This window comes from Brachypodium distachyon, chromosome 4, assembly GCF_000005505.3.
Source record: "Brachypodium distachyon strain Bd21 chromosome 4, Brachypodium_distachyon_v3.0, whole genome shotgun sequence".
Taxonomy (NCBI): Eukaryota; Viridiplantae; Streptophyta; class Magnoliopsida; order Poales; family Poaceae; genus Brachypodium; species Brachypodium distachyon.
Window position 1 is genome coordinate 3871253 of NC_016134.3, and position 15021 is coordinate 3886273.

The following is a 15021-nucleotide window of genomic DNA, read 5'->3' on the forward strand; positions in this document are numbered from 1 at the left end:
ATTTGCCCTATAAATGCCTTTAGGGCTATATAACTATTTAAATAAAATAGTTTTTCAACTCCAAATAATTATCCAAAATTTATGGGGTAGCTTATTTATGCAATAAACCCCTTTTATAAATAAACCCTATTGGTTTGAAGATCCAAAGCTCAAATGGGTGTAAACCCTAGGGTTTAAATTGAAAAAAAATCTTTTAAAAACCTTTTGAGATTCAATTTTGAATTCAAATATGTAATTGTGGCATGATGCTTATGGATGCAATGCACTTGTAAAAGTTTGAAATTTTTGGGATGTTACAGGTGCGGAGGAGAGCAATGGAGCCGGCTTGAACTGTGAAGCCGAGGAGATCACCGTGGTCCACGTGCCGGTGCATCCGGATGACAGTGTCCATGGCACCATTGCTAGTTCAAGAAGGAGTTACAGTCGACGGCCAAGTTTGACCCTGAGCAATTACCAGTTGTTTCTTATTTCTGAATCCAGTTTCGTTCATGTACGTTGGACAAACAGACATTCCCTCGTGAATACACCTTGAGGCTCGTAAACAAGCAAGATATCAACTTCAACACTGCACACAGTTCAATTAAAAACAAAGATCCATAGGGATCGATAACAGGCATGCCTGCTGCAACCCTGCTCAATAAAAGAAAAGAACATCGAAATGGAAATCTCAACTTAAGCTAAGAGCACAGTGAATTTTTCTAACCTGCAAGCCTACACAAACCAATCTACACTTGGTGAAGGTAAACTAGATGGTTAATGAAAGAATCAAGCAAACAAAAAGAAAAACGGGTATTTGCTACATGCTCACCGAATTAGAGTGTCTCACTAAAGCTTTGATATAAGAAGTAGAAAAATAAACATGTGTCCGTGTGCTTTATTTTTTTAATGAGTAAAAAGCCAAATCAACAAAGCAATTTAACCAGGCATCCATGTCTAAAATATAATTTACCAGGCATATGTGACCATAGAATCCTAGAAAATATGAACTTTTCAGAGTTTCAAATAGATTGAGTATCATAGATCAACATAGAGTAATAAATAAATGCTCATGAAATATTGCCACTTTGATTCACATCTACTAAATCCACGACTCAATATCTTCCTCATGTATTCAACCTGCCACCATTGAACTAATTCATTAGGAATCTTTGAAGCCCAAATATCTTAATCTTGTACCATATAAAACTTGAGCTCTCCATATAGGATGATACAATCTTTAGACACTCTATTCAACAGTGTCCCAGGGATCAGCCCTTGAGAAATCATGGCCATATCGACTATGCATGAATCTTGGCCCGCACCTATTGAGTTCAACACGGGCATCTTGTGAAGCCCTGTTCTCCACTTGCAACTGCCTACGATGATATTGCAGACGCTTGTCACTGCGGTTGCTAATGACTTCAATTTTCATATCCTTTAGAACTTTCGCATTCAAGATAAGGAACTTCGCAAAGTCCATAGCTGCCTTGTTGTTACCATTATAATTCCTTAACACCACTTTCTTGAGATGAAACTCAAGGCATTCAACTGGATCCCGTGGGTCATATTTCTGCAAATTATTCATCCCCTTTTCTGGGTATGACTGCAGATAAAGAAAAGAAGCAACATAAGGAGGATGCTAAAATTTATGCTACAATCTGCTACACCGTAACTTGATGCTGATTTTTGACATTTAGAGCAACAAATAGGAATACTTACGCTGACATACAACCTCTCTAAGCAAGGGAAGCACCGAAGAAGTCAACAACCACATCAAATTTAGGACCGATGGAGTCAAGAAACAGAATCTTCATGGTGTGCATTTTGGTTGTCAAACTGAGAGCAACCTTTCCCTAGAGAACAAGAATAAAGAAGTGTAAATAAGAATAATAGCCTCTATATAGGAACGTCAAATGTGCGATTGACCATGCTGCTACCTGAAAAGATGTTGCTCCAAGGTGGAGTGTGGACATGCTATCCGTTATTAAACCCAATATTTGAAGTTTTGGTGCCTAGATTACCCGGACGGTCGTAGGACTGCGTAAGGGATCAATTGCCTGGATGAACCGTATATTCGTAGGACTCATTGACAGATTAGATGATACTAATCTCTCAAGGCAAGGGGCATTCTCAATGACAAGCTCTTGAGAAGTGTCCCATGAAGCATTGAAGATGATGCTCCTAATAGTTAGGGAGCTAATGCATATGCGACCAAAGTTCACAAAATGTAGCGAAAGGCTTTCTAAAGTTGTGCACTCAGAGAGCAAGTTGTGGAGAGAGTCCTCAGAGATGATGACTTCATATAGGATGAGCAGCTTGAGGAGCGGAAAATTTGGAGACGGCAGCACAACCAAGTTGGGGAATTGACAACGCTCTAGATTGACTGCGCAGAGCGTGGGCGCGAAACGAAGCACGGCCGTAGGCAGTATGTAGTGTGCCGCTGCCTTGTTGGCGACCTCGATCTCCTGGAGGTTATCGAGGGATTGGGAGTAAAGCCACCCATCAATCTCGCCCCTGCGTCTGGTGAGGATGGCGAGGTGGAGCGAGAAGCGGCGAGCAGAGCCTTGATGGTCAGATAGGATCTTGGAGACCACATCGGGGATGATTGCTAGGTGATGATCAACCACAAGGTTGAGAGGTGTGGAGCGCCAGAGGGGAAGCCAACAGTGGGAGAGTACCTGTGTGCGCACGCCATCCTTAGTGGGGAGGAGAGAAATTATGGTACCAAGGATGGCATCGGGGAGGTTGCTGATGAGATCCTCGAGGCTCCGCAGATCGTCGAGGCTGCTGCCGCTCTCCGGTGGTTTTTCTTGGTCATCAACCGGAATAGATCTGCCCCTCTTGGAAGCACGCGAAGCCGCCACCTCCGCCTCCTCCATGGGCGGCGGCCGGCCTGGGATAGGGTTTCGATGGTGTGTGGTTTGAGGATTGAGGAAGGGATGAGTTAGGGATGTTTTATTTGGATTGTTGCCTAATAAACCATTGCAATCCGTTGCCATGTTTTTGGTCTACCAACGGGCTCGGTCCGGCACAAAACTAAACAGGACGTGCCGGCCCGCAGCCCGCCTTGGGCTGGCCTGCCCAGCAGGTCCATTTAGCATTTTTCTTTCCTTTTTACATTTTCCTTTCTTAGATCCTCACGGACCTCCTGGCTAAACGGGCCTGTACCGGCCCAGGCCATGCCTTTATTTGTTTTGGGAGGATCCCACCAGGCCATGCCTAGGCATGGGATTAGCCGGTCCGGAACAGCCCACTTATAAACGGGCTAATCGAACCGGGGCCGTGCCGAGCCTGTTAAGACGCGTAGCCCGGTCCGGCCCGTTGGCCACTTACCTATAGGTGCATATCCACCGTTTATCCATCGTACGAAGATTGAACAGGATTTCCTCGTACCCATAGCAAAACCGTTCCTCTTCCCCGTTCGTCTCCCGTGTCCTGAGTCCTGACCGGCTGAACCCCACCCCCAAATCCGACCCAATTCGGGACTCTCCAAGCCCTAGAGCTGCCGGCGAGCTGACCCGGCGCCTCCCGAGGCCCCGCCGCCTCCACGCCGCTCCCGTTCTACCTCTTCGTGTCCCCGCTATCTCAACCCCCGTCCGTGCAAGTCCGGCCACTGGTTCCCCGAGGTACGAGTACTTCGCCATATCCCCAGCGATTAGATTAGTCAACACCCCCGCTGACGGATCTTCAGGATTTATGCTCTAGATCCGCCCACTCAGCCACGCAGGCCAGAGAGAGACCAACCCTGCCGTGAAGCGCTCCTCCCGGTCATCTATGTCATCCAGGGGTTACTCGAGGAGGGGGCCTTCAGACGACAATGTTGGCTCCGACGGGGGGCTCCGGAGGCGTGAGCTTTATCTAAACGGGCCTTCCCAGGACCGTGCCTCCAAGCGTAGCACCGAGGGTGCTCTGGCCCCTCCTGGCTCGAAAAGCTCGCAGAAGAGCAAGGGGGGCAACCAGTCGCATCCCGAGGCCTCGGGCAGTGGCTCAAGGAAGAGCGAGGGCAGCCATGGGGTACATGCGTCGGCAACGGGCAATGATGATTCGTCGACCAGGCCAAGGAAGGTTAAGCTCAAAATCGGAGGGATCAGTCGGAGCATACCGGCAAAACCAAACCCTGATGCACCAGATTCCAGGCCTTCGCAGCCAGGAGAATCGCGGCACCGCCAAAAGCATGCTAGTCAGGTAAACGGCAAGTGATCGGTGTCTTTTGTTTCGCAGTATACTTGCATTGCACCTTATAAACAGAAGCATCATCTTGATTTGAGAGTTGAAAATTTGGTAGCCTGCTGAAACCAAGTTCTGCAAGGAAAAGTAGCTGGTGTTGCTAGGACATACACATGTACTACCGCCGTTGCTAAATATAAGATGTTCTAACTTTGTCCTACGTCAAACTTCTTAAAGTTGACCAAGTTTATAGAAAAATATACCAAGTTTGACTAACTCTATCATGTTTACAGGACAAATATATATCATGAGTATCAAATAAGTATACCATGAAATTATATATCATGACAAATTTAGTAAAACTAACTTAGAGTTGTAGATGTGGGTAGATTTTTCTACAAACTTGGTCAAACTTTAAGAGTTTGACTTTGGACAAAGCTAAGACATCTTATAATTAGGAATGGAGGGACTAGTTTCTACTTATCAAGATTTTCTTTTACCTCAAATTCTTGCCACTATAACTGTTCTTACTATTATGTTACAAGCTATGCTGTTACTTGTGTTCTTTGCAAATCTGTTCCCTTTATTTACTACCCATAATTGATTGAAAAAGATGAACTATTTTTCAGACTGAAGGGACAAAAGATTCCAGTAGGTCGCAAGACAAGAAAACAAGAAGGGAGAGAGCACTTGAAGACACCTTTACTCCAGAACAACCAGCCAAAGTTCAGAGAGAATCATCTTCAGATCCTGTCCGGAAGAGTAGGAGGCTTGCTAAGAAATCCATCTTGGACAGTGAACTAGACGAGGAATATGATACAAGTGCTCTTGAAAACCTTGGAGCTTCTAATGATAATGATGGTCGTATTCGTGATTCCAAGAACAAAGGAGGAAGTAACTCTAAGAAGAATGCCTCAAAGAAAGATAGAAGTAGGAGCACAGTGTATGAGGTCGATAATGATTTTGTTACACCGCAATCAAATAGAGATGGCAAGAAAAGGTCGAGAGAATCTACTGATGCTGAAGAGGAACTGGCCTCTGACAGTGAGCCTGAAGCCGAAAACAAGAAGCAGAAGGCAGTCGTTGAATCACCTGCAAATGTTAAGAGTGAACCTCTGACAACACGTCGCCGTGCCCTTCAGTCATGGATGGATGGGAACAGCAACAGTACCATTGAGTTCCCTGACGGTTTACCTACAGCTTCATCAAGAAGTAAATGCTACCTATACTAACCTATCCTGTTCATACTAACTTGACTGGAATCTTGTGCTGATTTGGTTTGAAAATCTTTCTGTGGCTCCAGGCAAGAAGGAAAAGCTCTCTGACGCAGAGATGATCGCCAAGAAGGCTGAGGCTGCTCAGCGGCGCAAGATGCAAGTGGAGAAAGCCACTAAAGAAAGCGAGGTTGGAGAAATATTAGCTTACCTTCTTTTAAACCTGTTGGAAATGGCTCGATTTCTAGTAGTTCTCAGAAGTGTTAATCTCCACAGGCTGAAGCTATAAGGAAAATATTGGGCCTGGACACCGAGAAGAAGAAAGAAGAAAGGAAGCAAAAGGAGCGAGAGGAGAAGGTTTATTGCATATTTTATCATGCCCATTACACTCTCTTGCATCTCTGTAACTTCTATGTTCTGATCAAATTATGCTTTTTACACAGGAAAAGGCAGCCAGAGCGCAAGATCTTGCCAGAAACAGTATTAGGTGGGTCATGGGGCCCAAAGGCACTGTGGTTTCATTCCCAGAGGAGTTAGGCCTCCCTAGCATCTTCAACACCAAGCCCTGCAGGTAAGGAGTCCTCGCATCCTTCTTATTATTGCATTTGAGAAATCAATACCAAACGTATATCATCTCACGTCACCTTCATCACCCAGCTACCCTCCCCCGCGTGAGAAGTGCGCCGGACCATCGTGCACAAATGCGTACCGGTACAGGGATTCGAAGCTGAAGCTCCCCCTCTGCAGCCTGAAGTGCTACAGAGCCGTCAATGGGAACGCTTGATTTTAAGGATGGAGTCGCAGCCGCTTTCGGGTCCATGCACTGTCGAAATAAGAGAGCACGCTCGCTCCTGATGATGGAAATTTGTTTCTTGCTCCAATAAGTGCTTCATTGTGTGCAGACATGCATAGTTACAAATAGATCTGTGGGTAAATGGTTTTCTTGTACTGCACCAGTTTGTTTAATGTTTACTGATCAGCATCAGATGTGCTGAACTATGATGTTATCAGACGCTGTCTATGTAGATATTAGCGATGCATATAGAAAGTAAACAGCAGAATAATCTTGTTTTCTCTTTTTTCTTGTGGGCTACCGCAGAACAATCATATATTTTCTCCGATATTTGGTGAGTTCGTGGTGATTTTCTGTATGCGGGAGACAAAAGGTATAAATAAATTTGCTGTTACAATTTCAAATAAAATAAAATGAAGAAGCAACTTATGTTGGAAGAGAGAAATAAGTACAGCAGTACAAACAAATAAAGCGTTGCACTTTCAAAGAACTGTGAACTGGGAAGGGTGGGGTTGAAACAAATTAGGTTTTGCAGTTTTAAAAATGAAAACTTACAAAACCAGAAAATGGGGCATTCCGAGAATTGAACTCGGGACCTCTCGCACCCTAAGCGAGAATCATACCACTAGACCAAATGCCCTTCTTGATTAGAATGCACAAATTAAATGTACAAAAGCGAACTTTCATCGGTTTGGTCCAGTCGCCTGAAGCCACGGGCCAGGCCAGGCCAGTCTTGTGGACTGGGCCCGTCAGCCAATCTCAGCCCTTAAACCGCAACGAAACGCAGAGCTCGACTCCCTTCCATCCTCTCGCGGCGGCGCAGGCGTCTCTCTCCATCCTTCTTCTCCTCCGGCGGCGGCAAGGTCAGATTCTCTCCTCTCCCCTGATCTCGAGACCGTTCTGTTCGATCCCCACGACTGTTTTGTTTTCAATTTTGCCTTCTCGCCGATCCTAGGTTTTCTTCGTGTACATCGTTAAGAACCGTATTGGATTGGATCTGGTTCCTTGGTGCTGGTGTGTCAGATTCGCCCGTTTTTGCCCATCTCGATGGGGGTTGTTTACGGCCTCGATGGGCGAGGGATTTGGGGTAAATTTACGCGATTTAGGGAGCGGGATGGGGGAGGAAAATACGTGTGATTTAGGCGGGGATTCGATTTGGTTCGTGTGGATGGATGGCAGCGTCGTCACCATGGTATCCTTACCCATGAGAGCGATCTTTTTGCTGAACTTTTTTTCGTTGTTTAGACGTGTGATCTGAGGTCTATGTGATTTGGATTAGAGAATGGAGGAAAGGAAGATCGTTCGCTGCAATAAAGATGTGAATATGTATCAGAGGGCTGTGACATTGTTTGGGGGAAATTAGGTGCTTTGTGATGCTTTATCTTCTGCATGCTATGCGCTACCACTTAGCAAATTTCGCTGTTGCCATCATCTGTTTCGTGTATGAACTTGACATGTACCATCCATTACACCTTAGTTCTAGCATCCCCGAACATTTCTGGTTGTTGATATCCTATTCATCATCCTACTGCCAGTTGTCTTGTTTCCCAGATCTCTAGTCTTTGAATTGCCATGTGGATTAGGTGCTGTGGCGTGACTATGTTTTCTTGATGATTCTAATTATTTCATAATTTAGTGTGTTCCCATAATTTCTCTCCACAACAGTTAGGTCGCTACAATTGTATATGTGACTTTGTTTAATGTCCGTGTAACTCAGATAAGATTTGTTTAGCATTATTGTGATTATTGTATATCTGGATCTGTTTTCGTTTGTGCAATTGTTGAACTATCAGCAATAACATTATAGACTTCATGTGTTTTCGTAGCGGAAATATCCTGACTGTAGTTAGTGTATGCTAGCAAGGTACTAGCCATTGTGGTGGGATCAGTCCCCTAATGAACGAATCAGGCACAGACATATGAACGTCTTGGTAGGATTCAGCTATGTCAATCACTTGATTTAGCTTTGTAAAAGTATATGGTAGCTAGCTCCTTGTCCTTTTTGTATTCCAAAACAGTGAATTTTCTGTTTTGTTCAAGATGGCTATAGGGATCAAAATAATCTGCGATGCAAGCTTATCATAGATCTCACCCAAGTATGCTATGTATTTACCTTTCTATTGGGATTTCCTACATGTTGGCAAGCATTTGTTTGTTTTCTCTGATCTGTTAAACTTGAGTAAACTTGCCTCTTGACCTTTGTTGTTTGAAGCTTGTCTATAACTTCAAAAATCTGCATCACGTTGAAGAAAATTACATGATATATGTATGTTGCTTCTTTGTACAAGCCTGATGCTATTGTCAATCTTATTTTGATTAAATGGTTCTTATGGGTAGTGCACAATTTGATGATGAGTGATAAGGAAATTTCTCCAACTAATTTGCTTTGCCTTATTTGTGCTTGAGTGACTATGATGTCTCTGTCTTCTATGCATGAGTGGTAGGTTAGGTGAAGGGTACATTGCATGCATTTTATTTTTTGAAAGAAGCAATGATTGATGCAGGATGGAATCATTTGTTGTGCCACATTTTTTCTTCTGTTGCATCTTAAGATATCTTTAAAAAAATCTTGGCCGGTGGAACAGGAATACTAGGAGGCAAATACAGGGACCCGACTCTTTTTGTAATTATTGTTTTCAAGAGAGGTTGCTCTGACCAATTGAGGAATCGGAACCTCTCTAGCATAGTCTACTGTTTCTGAATATACATGCTGGTTTTACATAACTTGGTCAACTGTAAGTTGTTAATTTATATTCTAGTTCTTTCAGTTTCACCTCAGTTACGTCTTGAAATTTTGGTATGACTTGTTTTTTTTTGTGCGAGTCACCCAAGTGACCTTTGAACGCTGTGAAAAATCATAGATCATGAACTAATATTTTATGCTGTATGCACATGTCTGCATTGTTAAAAGTATCTTGTTGCCTTTGTGAAGATATGCTGTCCCCATGTTCCCGTGAAATCAGGTCACAGAATCTTCTCATTTCTGCAGGCATTTTGGCATCTGAGCTCAACAGCTAGCAAATGGCAGGCGGTAGAGTTGCACATGCTACCCTCAAGGGGCCGAGCGTGGTCAAGGAGATCTTCATTGGACTCACCCTTGGGCTGGTGGCCGGTGGTATGTGGAAGATGCATCACTGGAATGAGCAGAGGAAGACTCGATCCTTCTACGACATGCTTGAGAAGGGGCAGATCAGCGTCGTTGTCGAGGAGTAGTTCTGACGAGCTGAACCTGGAGTTCTATATCTCAAGTCTTCCATCGTTTTGTTTTTGCCCAGTTATTTCTGAAACTCTCTGGAGAGCATGACAAAGTGACTGCTGTGGAGATTGTAATGAAAATAAGCACCACTATTTGAGAACATCAGAATCTTTTTGAACTTGATTTATCCTTGTCTTTACATCTCAAGTATGTCTGTTTCATATCTGTTTGCAAAGGAAACAAATTCTGGGATTGGATGGTTACCCCCTTGCATCAATATATGATTTACATTTCCTCACATTCCTGTCATCCTTTTGAGAGTGAGCTCATCTTTTTTGATTGAATGCCATGGTGGATGCCTAACAAGCTACTTATGTTTGATATTATCATGAATGGATCAAGCACCATCATTCTGACCTATTACTGGTGCTTTTCTATTTGGTGATGTCATTGGTTCGGTCAAGACTAAGTTTTTAAGGTTTTCATGTGCCTTTCAGGCTTCACCGTCCTTTTCCTATGTTGTCATCAGTGTTTGCTTGCTTACACTAATGCCAGTAACAAATAATGCTAGTTTATGTGTTGCTGCTTCGTCGTGGCAGCAATAAATCTTGTCTTTTTGCCTGTAAAAAATCATCTTGCCAATTGATACAAACTTGTGAGCTGTGACCTACTAGTTTATTTGGCCAGAAGAAAAAAAAAAGGAATATATGCTAGAAATTAAACGCACACAAGAGATCTGTCAGACAGAATCCAGAAGGAACCTTGGAAGTTGGAACTGAAGATCTGACTCTGCTTTTAGCACTGGATGTTTCTTTGCACTCAAGCTGTTTTGATGCCTCTTTCACCTTTGATTTCTGAATTCATATATTCCAACTTTTAGCACTTGATGTCCCTGTATTCTTCATTCAATGGTGTTGGAACCCACCGGATTATTTGAGGCTGTAACTTTTAGCACCTGTGATGTCAAATTAACATCCAGAGCAGAGATCATCATTAACTCTGCTGAAACACTAGAATATGAGACAAACATGAAACTTGGACATATTTGAATTTGGGACACAAGACACGAAATTTAGATTTAACACTGAGACGAACATGGTAATATGACATAGTTCATCACAATATACATAAACCACAACCAAACATATGATGAAAACTTAGTACTACTGGTATAACAGAGGGCCTGGACTAGGACGACGACAACAACAACAACAGTGAACAGACACTTATTGGAACATAAACAAACCATATAGAGCAGCAAACTGATTAAGCCTTATAATAATCAAGGCAGCCAAGTAGAGTTCTTCCTCCTCATGCCAACCCACGGCCACGGCTCAGCAGCTCCTATAGGGGAGATCTTGAATTCCTCGATCCAACCAATGACAGGAAATGGATCAATCAGTACTGGAGCATGTGCGTGGCGGTGGCGGCGATGGGCATGGCGGTGGCCGGGTAGGGGATCTGCCAGGGGCGGAGCAGCGGGTCGTCGGGCGGGCACTCCTCCTGGATGTCCATGGCGACGCCGCTGAAGTCCTCGACGACGCGGAGCACCTGGTTGACGGAGCGCAGGCGGTCGCCGAGCTCGGCGGCGCGCGCCCGGAGCACGGTGTTCTCCTGCTCGACGCGCACGTACTGGCCGGCGATGTCGTTGGCGCGGCCCAGCACGCGCGCGTTCTCGGCCTTGAGCCGCGCCACCTCCTGGACCAGCTCGTCCAGGTGCTGCTGCTTCCGCAGCCGCGACCGCCGCGCCGACTCCCGGTTCGACAGCCGCCGCTTCTCCCGGCGCTTGTCCCCGCCGCCGCCGCCCATGGGCGCGCCGCCGGAGTCGCCGTCCGACCCCGACAGCCTCCCTCCCGGCGACAGAGACGACGACGACATTTCCCAAGCCCTTTTTTTTTACCTCTACTTCCACCTGGCTGCTGCTGATGCTGCTGCTACCGTTCTTATTTAGCACTTGTCGAAGCAAGAAGAAGAAAGAAAGCGAGAAGAAGAAGAAGAAGAAAGAAGAAGCAGTAGAAATGGCGGATTGAGAAGAGGGCGAATTATGAGATCACATAAAAGTAGTAGAGGAAGACGACGGAGAAGGACTGGAGGAAGCAGGACCGGCGCAGGTGAGTGGCGATCTTCATAAAGCTCAGATATTGCGCCTCCGCATGCCTGGACAAACCATGGCCAGCATGAACCTCCAGCGCAGCAAAATCCAGAGATTGCACGAACAAGAAGACGAAGATCCCGACCCTCGGATCTACTCCACTCTACTACCAACAACAACAATACTGGGACTGAAAATCAAATCACAGGACGAGGAGGCGGGAATTCGATCTGGTCAAAGCTCCGGGAGGAAGGAACGCTCGACGCTCGAGCTAGGCAAAGCAGGAATGGGCTTGGAAGCTCGGGCTAGTGAGGAAGGACGGAGGGGATTAATGGCAGCCAACCAATCGGAGGAGGAAGAGAGGGAGGAAGGGGGAGGGGATCAGGTGAGGGTGGAGGGGTTATTTATTGGCGAGCCGAGGGCACTTCCGTAACTTCACCCTCGAGGGCGTTTCTGTAATTTCGGTGGAATGGACGGAGGAGAAAGGCGGAGGCATCTTTTGCTACTCCGGGTCTGTCCGTGGGCCAGCGCTAGCAGCCGTGGGGGATGGGTGGGGCATCGAGGTTGCTTTCCTTCAAGAGGGTGAAGGGCAAACTGCTAGGTGCACAACAGGGGGCGTACCAGGGACAGCGTGTCCGCGATCCATGAGTTGTCTAGTGGCTTCTAGAGCCGTTTTGGTCGCTGACGTGGCGTGGCGTTGCGGTGATTTGCCATGTTCTGAGCAGCTGTGTGTGCTCAGTTCTCGGATGTGCTTTTTCGATGGGTTATTTCCGGATTTATGACCGTATAGAATAAAACATTTTTATTGTAGACATGAAAACATGCACCATGGATAGTGTACCGATGGTGTCCAGAGGTGCAATGTGTGTGGCACCTCGACAATGTTTGGCTGCTGGTGTGGTCTGTTTTGTGTTGCTTGACCGGGTTGTGGTGTTGTATCTTGTTTCGAGGAACGGTGTACATAAGATTTTTCGGACTTTGCCCTACTTTTGGTGACGGGCTTTTATGTTTATTTTCTTGTCTTTTTTAAAAGTGTGCGTTGATTTTTGTCTAGCTCTATAAACCAGGGTGTCAACTGTGTGATGTCCTATTGCGGGTATTAAGCTAAGTTGGTGATTAACTTGACGTGTTTGCTTCACAAATCACGATGTTATGTATATTGTTTCAAGAAGCAACGTGTTGGAGTTTTTTATTTGCTTATTTTTGGCTGAAGGCTCTAGTGTTTGTATCCTTACACCTTAAAATATCTATCTACCAAACCGTACGCATATGGAATGAACCAAGGTAGGGGCGTCAAGCATGTGATTTCTTTATTGTGGAGTTGATGCATACGTTCCCCATGCATTACTTGTTTCTCTCTATCATAGTGCCTTTCATGTCAAACCTAATTTAAATAATAAATAATCTATCAAACATGAAGGACTTATGAAAGAGGCATTTATGCATTCGCAAATCGACAAAATCATCAAACTCACGGGAGGAAGAAAGGATCAAAGAGAGATAATAAGCGAGGAAGGAAGCATGTACAAGGCATGGGAGGAATGACCTATATGCACACGATCGGGTGAGGCGATGGTGACCAGGACGGCATCACACCGACAAGCAGACCGATAACAAGCTTCCCACCTATCTTAAGGCGTCGGCGTAACTGGATCGAAGAAGGAAGGTGACCATGCTACGGTGGGAGTGCGATGAGCTAAATTCAAGAGGAAAAAAGATAGCAAGCTAAGAAATGGTACGAGAGAGAAACAAATAAAAAACCAATGAGAGAAAATATGAGAGAGAAGAAAAGAAAAGAAAAGAAAAAGAATCGGCTCGCACGGCAAGGCCAAGGAGTATGGTCAAAATCCTGTTGTCCTGTTAATCAGGTAAAACCGATTGTGCCTTTTACTAGGAACGATTCTATGCTTCTCAAAGATTTTTGTTTGTGAAGATATCACTGGAGCACGGACCACCCAAATTATTTATCCTGCGAGCAATGGAACGGATCCCTTTTTATTATTCACCCGGTTTACCCGGTCCACTTGTGTGTGTTGTGTGCTCATGCACAGCTTATCTCTCTCCCGAGAATGCCCCGGCAGGGAATCTTGCACTTTTTCCTAAAGTGCAAATTGGAACCAACCAACTAACCCCGAGTCACGAAAGGCCATTTCTCTTGTACTTGATTGGGATATTTTTCTTCTTCTGATTTTCTCTTTCAGGCTAAGTTACCTCACCCGCGAACACAAAAGCTTACACAAAAGGAAAACATCTTTTAAGTTCCAGGTTTTTAATCCGATTATCATCCATCAAAATTTTAGCAAAATCTGCCAGGTAAATTCATGACTTTCAGTATTTTTTTTCTTCATATTTTCAGTATGAAATTGATGAAGAAGAAGCCTGCACAATATATATTTTACCTCTGAATGTAGTTAAGCCGGGGAGGAAGAGAGGACATGTCGACATGAAAATGACTGGGACCTAGTAAAGAATATCAGGAAAATACGTGACAAGTGTGAGCAAATTGTTCTATTTCTTAAGGCAGCGTGTAGTACGTTGTTTGATAATGATATGTTTGTACTTGTACTGTGGCACTTGAGTTACTCCGTACTAATTAGCACACTTGTTGGTTCAATGTGTTCTCGAGGTACCAATGTACTTCCTATTCAAATCGAAGAGTTCAAACTTCCATGAATTATTTTTTTAGAGACCCATGGACCATTCTGATGGATAGATCTTTTCATTTTCAGCGATGTCGGTCAAGTTCGTACTATTGTTATGGCCATGTTAGACGATTTGATTTTAGCATGTTTTTTGTCTCTTTCTTTCTTTTTGACTAGTTGAGCAACTCTTTCTGACTTAACTACTAGATTTAAGCGATATTTACTTTCTTTCGATACTTTACCTCAAAAAAAAAACTTTCTTTCGATACCTTGTCCCTTGCATCTGGATTTCACGAGATTTGTAGAGAATTTTGGGAATTGTAGCTCTCATATTTAGTTGGCGTAGGTGAATTTCACTGATTTTGAGTGAATACTTGGGATTCTAATTCAGATACGAACTACAATCCCCGAAATTTCCTATAAATCATGTGATATCCACCTGCTCCAAACAAGGCCTTGGCGGAAGAAGAACTTTGAGAGACATAGCAAAAATTAAGAGGGAGGAGATGGAATGATTTTAGCAAAAATGGTCACATCAAAAGGTTAGCTAAACTGATAAATAACAATTTTATTTGTTATCACGTAGGACGGTGGGAGTAAGAAAAACTAGATGATCTTTCCAATTGACTTGTTTGTCCCATAGTAAACGTATGCACTAATAATTCTCCAACCAACGTACAAGAAAATTTGTACTCAGAACCCATATAATAGACAGAAACAACACACCCAAACCATCCCAATTTTTTTGCTAGCTGAAAACAAAAGAAAACTCTACTAAAATCTCTCCCCATCTCATGAGCATTTGGAAAACAGCACCATGGAGAGTGAGTCCACACTATACTAGAACCCAGAGCATGTGAGCTGGATGCTTTTATTTATACATATTTATTTTTCCAATAGAAACAGAGAGGAAAAGAGGACAAACGTGGCCACCTCAA

General features: G+C 44.3%; 4 protein-coding genes and 1 non-coding gene across 5 annotated transcripts; 2 read left to right on the top strand and 3 right to left on the bottom strand.

The window, feature by feature from the left end:
• Window positions 1-1225: 1225 nt before the first annotated feature.
• Window positions 1226-2858, bottom strand: LOC100827832 (F-box/FBD/LRR-repeat protein At3g26920-like). Its single transcript, XM_024463200.1, has 3 exons — window positions 2001-2858; window positions 1749-1832; window positions 1226-1582 (listed from the first exon to the last, which is right to left on the bottom strand). The coding sequence occupies exons 1-3, from the start codon at window positions 2856-2858 to the stop codon at window positions 1226-1228; spliced, it is 1299 nt and encodes a 432-aa protein (XP_024318968.1).
• A 118-nt stretch (window positions 2859-2976) lies between these two features.
• Window positions 2977-6491, top strand: LOC100827327 (cylicin-2). The gene is made up of 7 exons (XM_024463201.1): window positions 2977-2985; window positions 3685-4164; window positions 4776-5358; window positions 5450-5550; window positions 5637-5717; window positions 5804-5931; window positions 6018-6491. The coding sequence occupies exons 1-7, from the start codon at window positions 2977-2979 to the stop codon at window positions 6142-6144; spliced, it is 1509 nt and encodes a 502-aa protein (XP_024318969.1). The 3' UTR covers window positions 6145-6491.
• Window positions 6492-6721: 230 nt separating this feature from the next.
• On the bottom strand, window positions 6722-6793 carry TRNAP-AGG. The gene has a single exon. It is a non-coding gene; the product is annotated as a tRNA-Pro (tRNA).
• A 67-nt stretch (window positions 6794-6860) lies between these two features.
• LOC100831906 (cytochrome c oxidase subunit 5C) lies at window positions 6861-9647 on the top strand. Its single transcript, XM_003579205.3, has 2 exons — window positions 6861-7016; window positions 9143-9647. Exon 2 carries the CDS (start codon window positions 9175-9177, stop codon window positions 9364-9366), a length of 192 nt encoding a protein of 63 aa, XP_003579253.1. The 5' UTR covers window positions 6861-7016; window positions 9143-9174; the 3' UTR covers window positions 9367-9647.
• A 746-nt stretch (window positions 9648-10393) lies between these two features.
• Window positions 10394-11838, bottom strand: LOC100829753 (ocs element-binding factor 1). The gene has a single exon (XM_003579199.4). It carries the CDS (start codon window positions 11225-11227, stop codon window positions 10748-10750), a length of 480 nt encoding a protein of 159 aa, XP_003579247.1. The 5' UTR covers window positions 11228-11838; the 3' UTR covers window positions 10394-10747.
• Window positions 11839-15021: the final 3183 nt, after the last annotated feature.

What these genes read in the sequence shown, in the direction of transcription:
- LOC100827832 (XM_024463200.1), bottom strand. Translation starts at nt 2,858, where the DNA reads ATGGAGGAGGCGGAGGTGGCGGCTTCGCGTGCTTCCAAGAGGGGCAGA. An exon ending in GCAGTCCTACGACCGTCCGG is followed by an intron (nt 1,833 to 2,000) that starts GTAATCTAGGCA and finishes CTTGTTCTCTAG; the next exon opens with GGAAAGGTTGCTCTCAGTTT. An exon ending in TCGGTCCTAAATTTGATGTG is followed by an intron (nt 1,583 to 1,748) that starts GTTGTTGACTTC and finishes CTTTATCTGCAG; the next exon opens with TCATACCCAGAAAAGGGGAT.
- LOC100829753 (XM_003579199.4), bottom strand. Translation starts at nt 11,227, where the DNA reads ATGTCGTCGTCGTCTCTGTCGCCGGGAGGGAGGCTGTCGGGGTCGGAC.
- LOC100827327 (XM_024463201.1), top strand. An exon ending in GCCAAAAGCATGCTAGTCAG is followed by an intron (nt 4,165 to 4,775) that starts GTAAACGGCAAG and finishes ACTATTTTTCAG; the next exon opens with ACTGAAGGGACAAAAGATTC. An exon ending in AAAAGGAGCGAGAGGAGAAG is followed by an intron (nt 5,718 to 5,803) that starts GTTTATTGCATA and finishes CTTTTTACACAG; the next exon opens with GAAAAGGCAGCCAGAGCGCA.
- LOC100831906 (XM_003579205.3), top strand. Translation starts at nt 9,175, where the DNA reads ATGGCAGGCGGTAGAGTTGCACATGCTACCCTCAAGGGGCCGAGCGTG.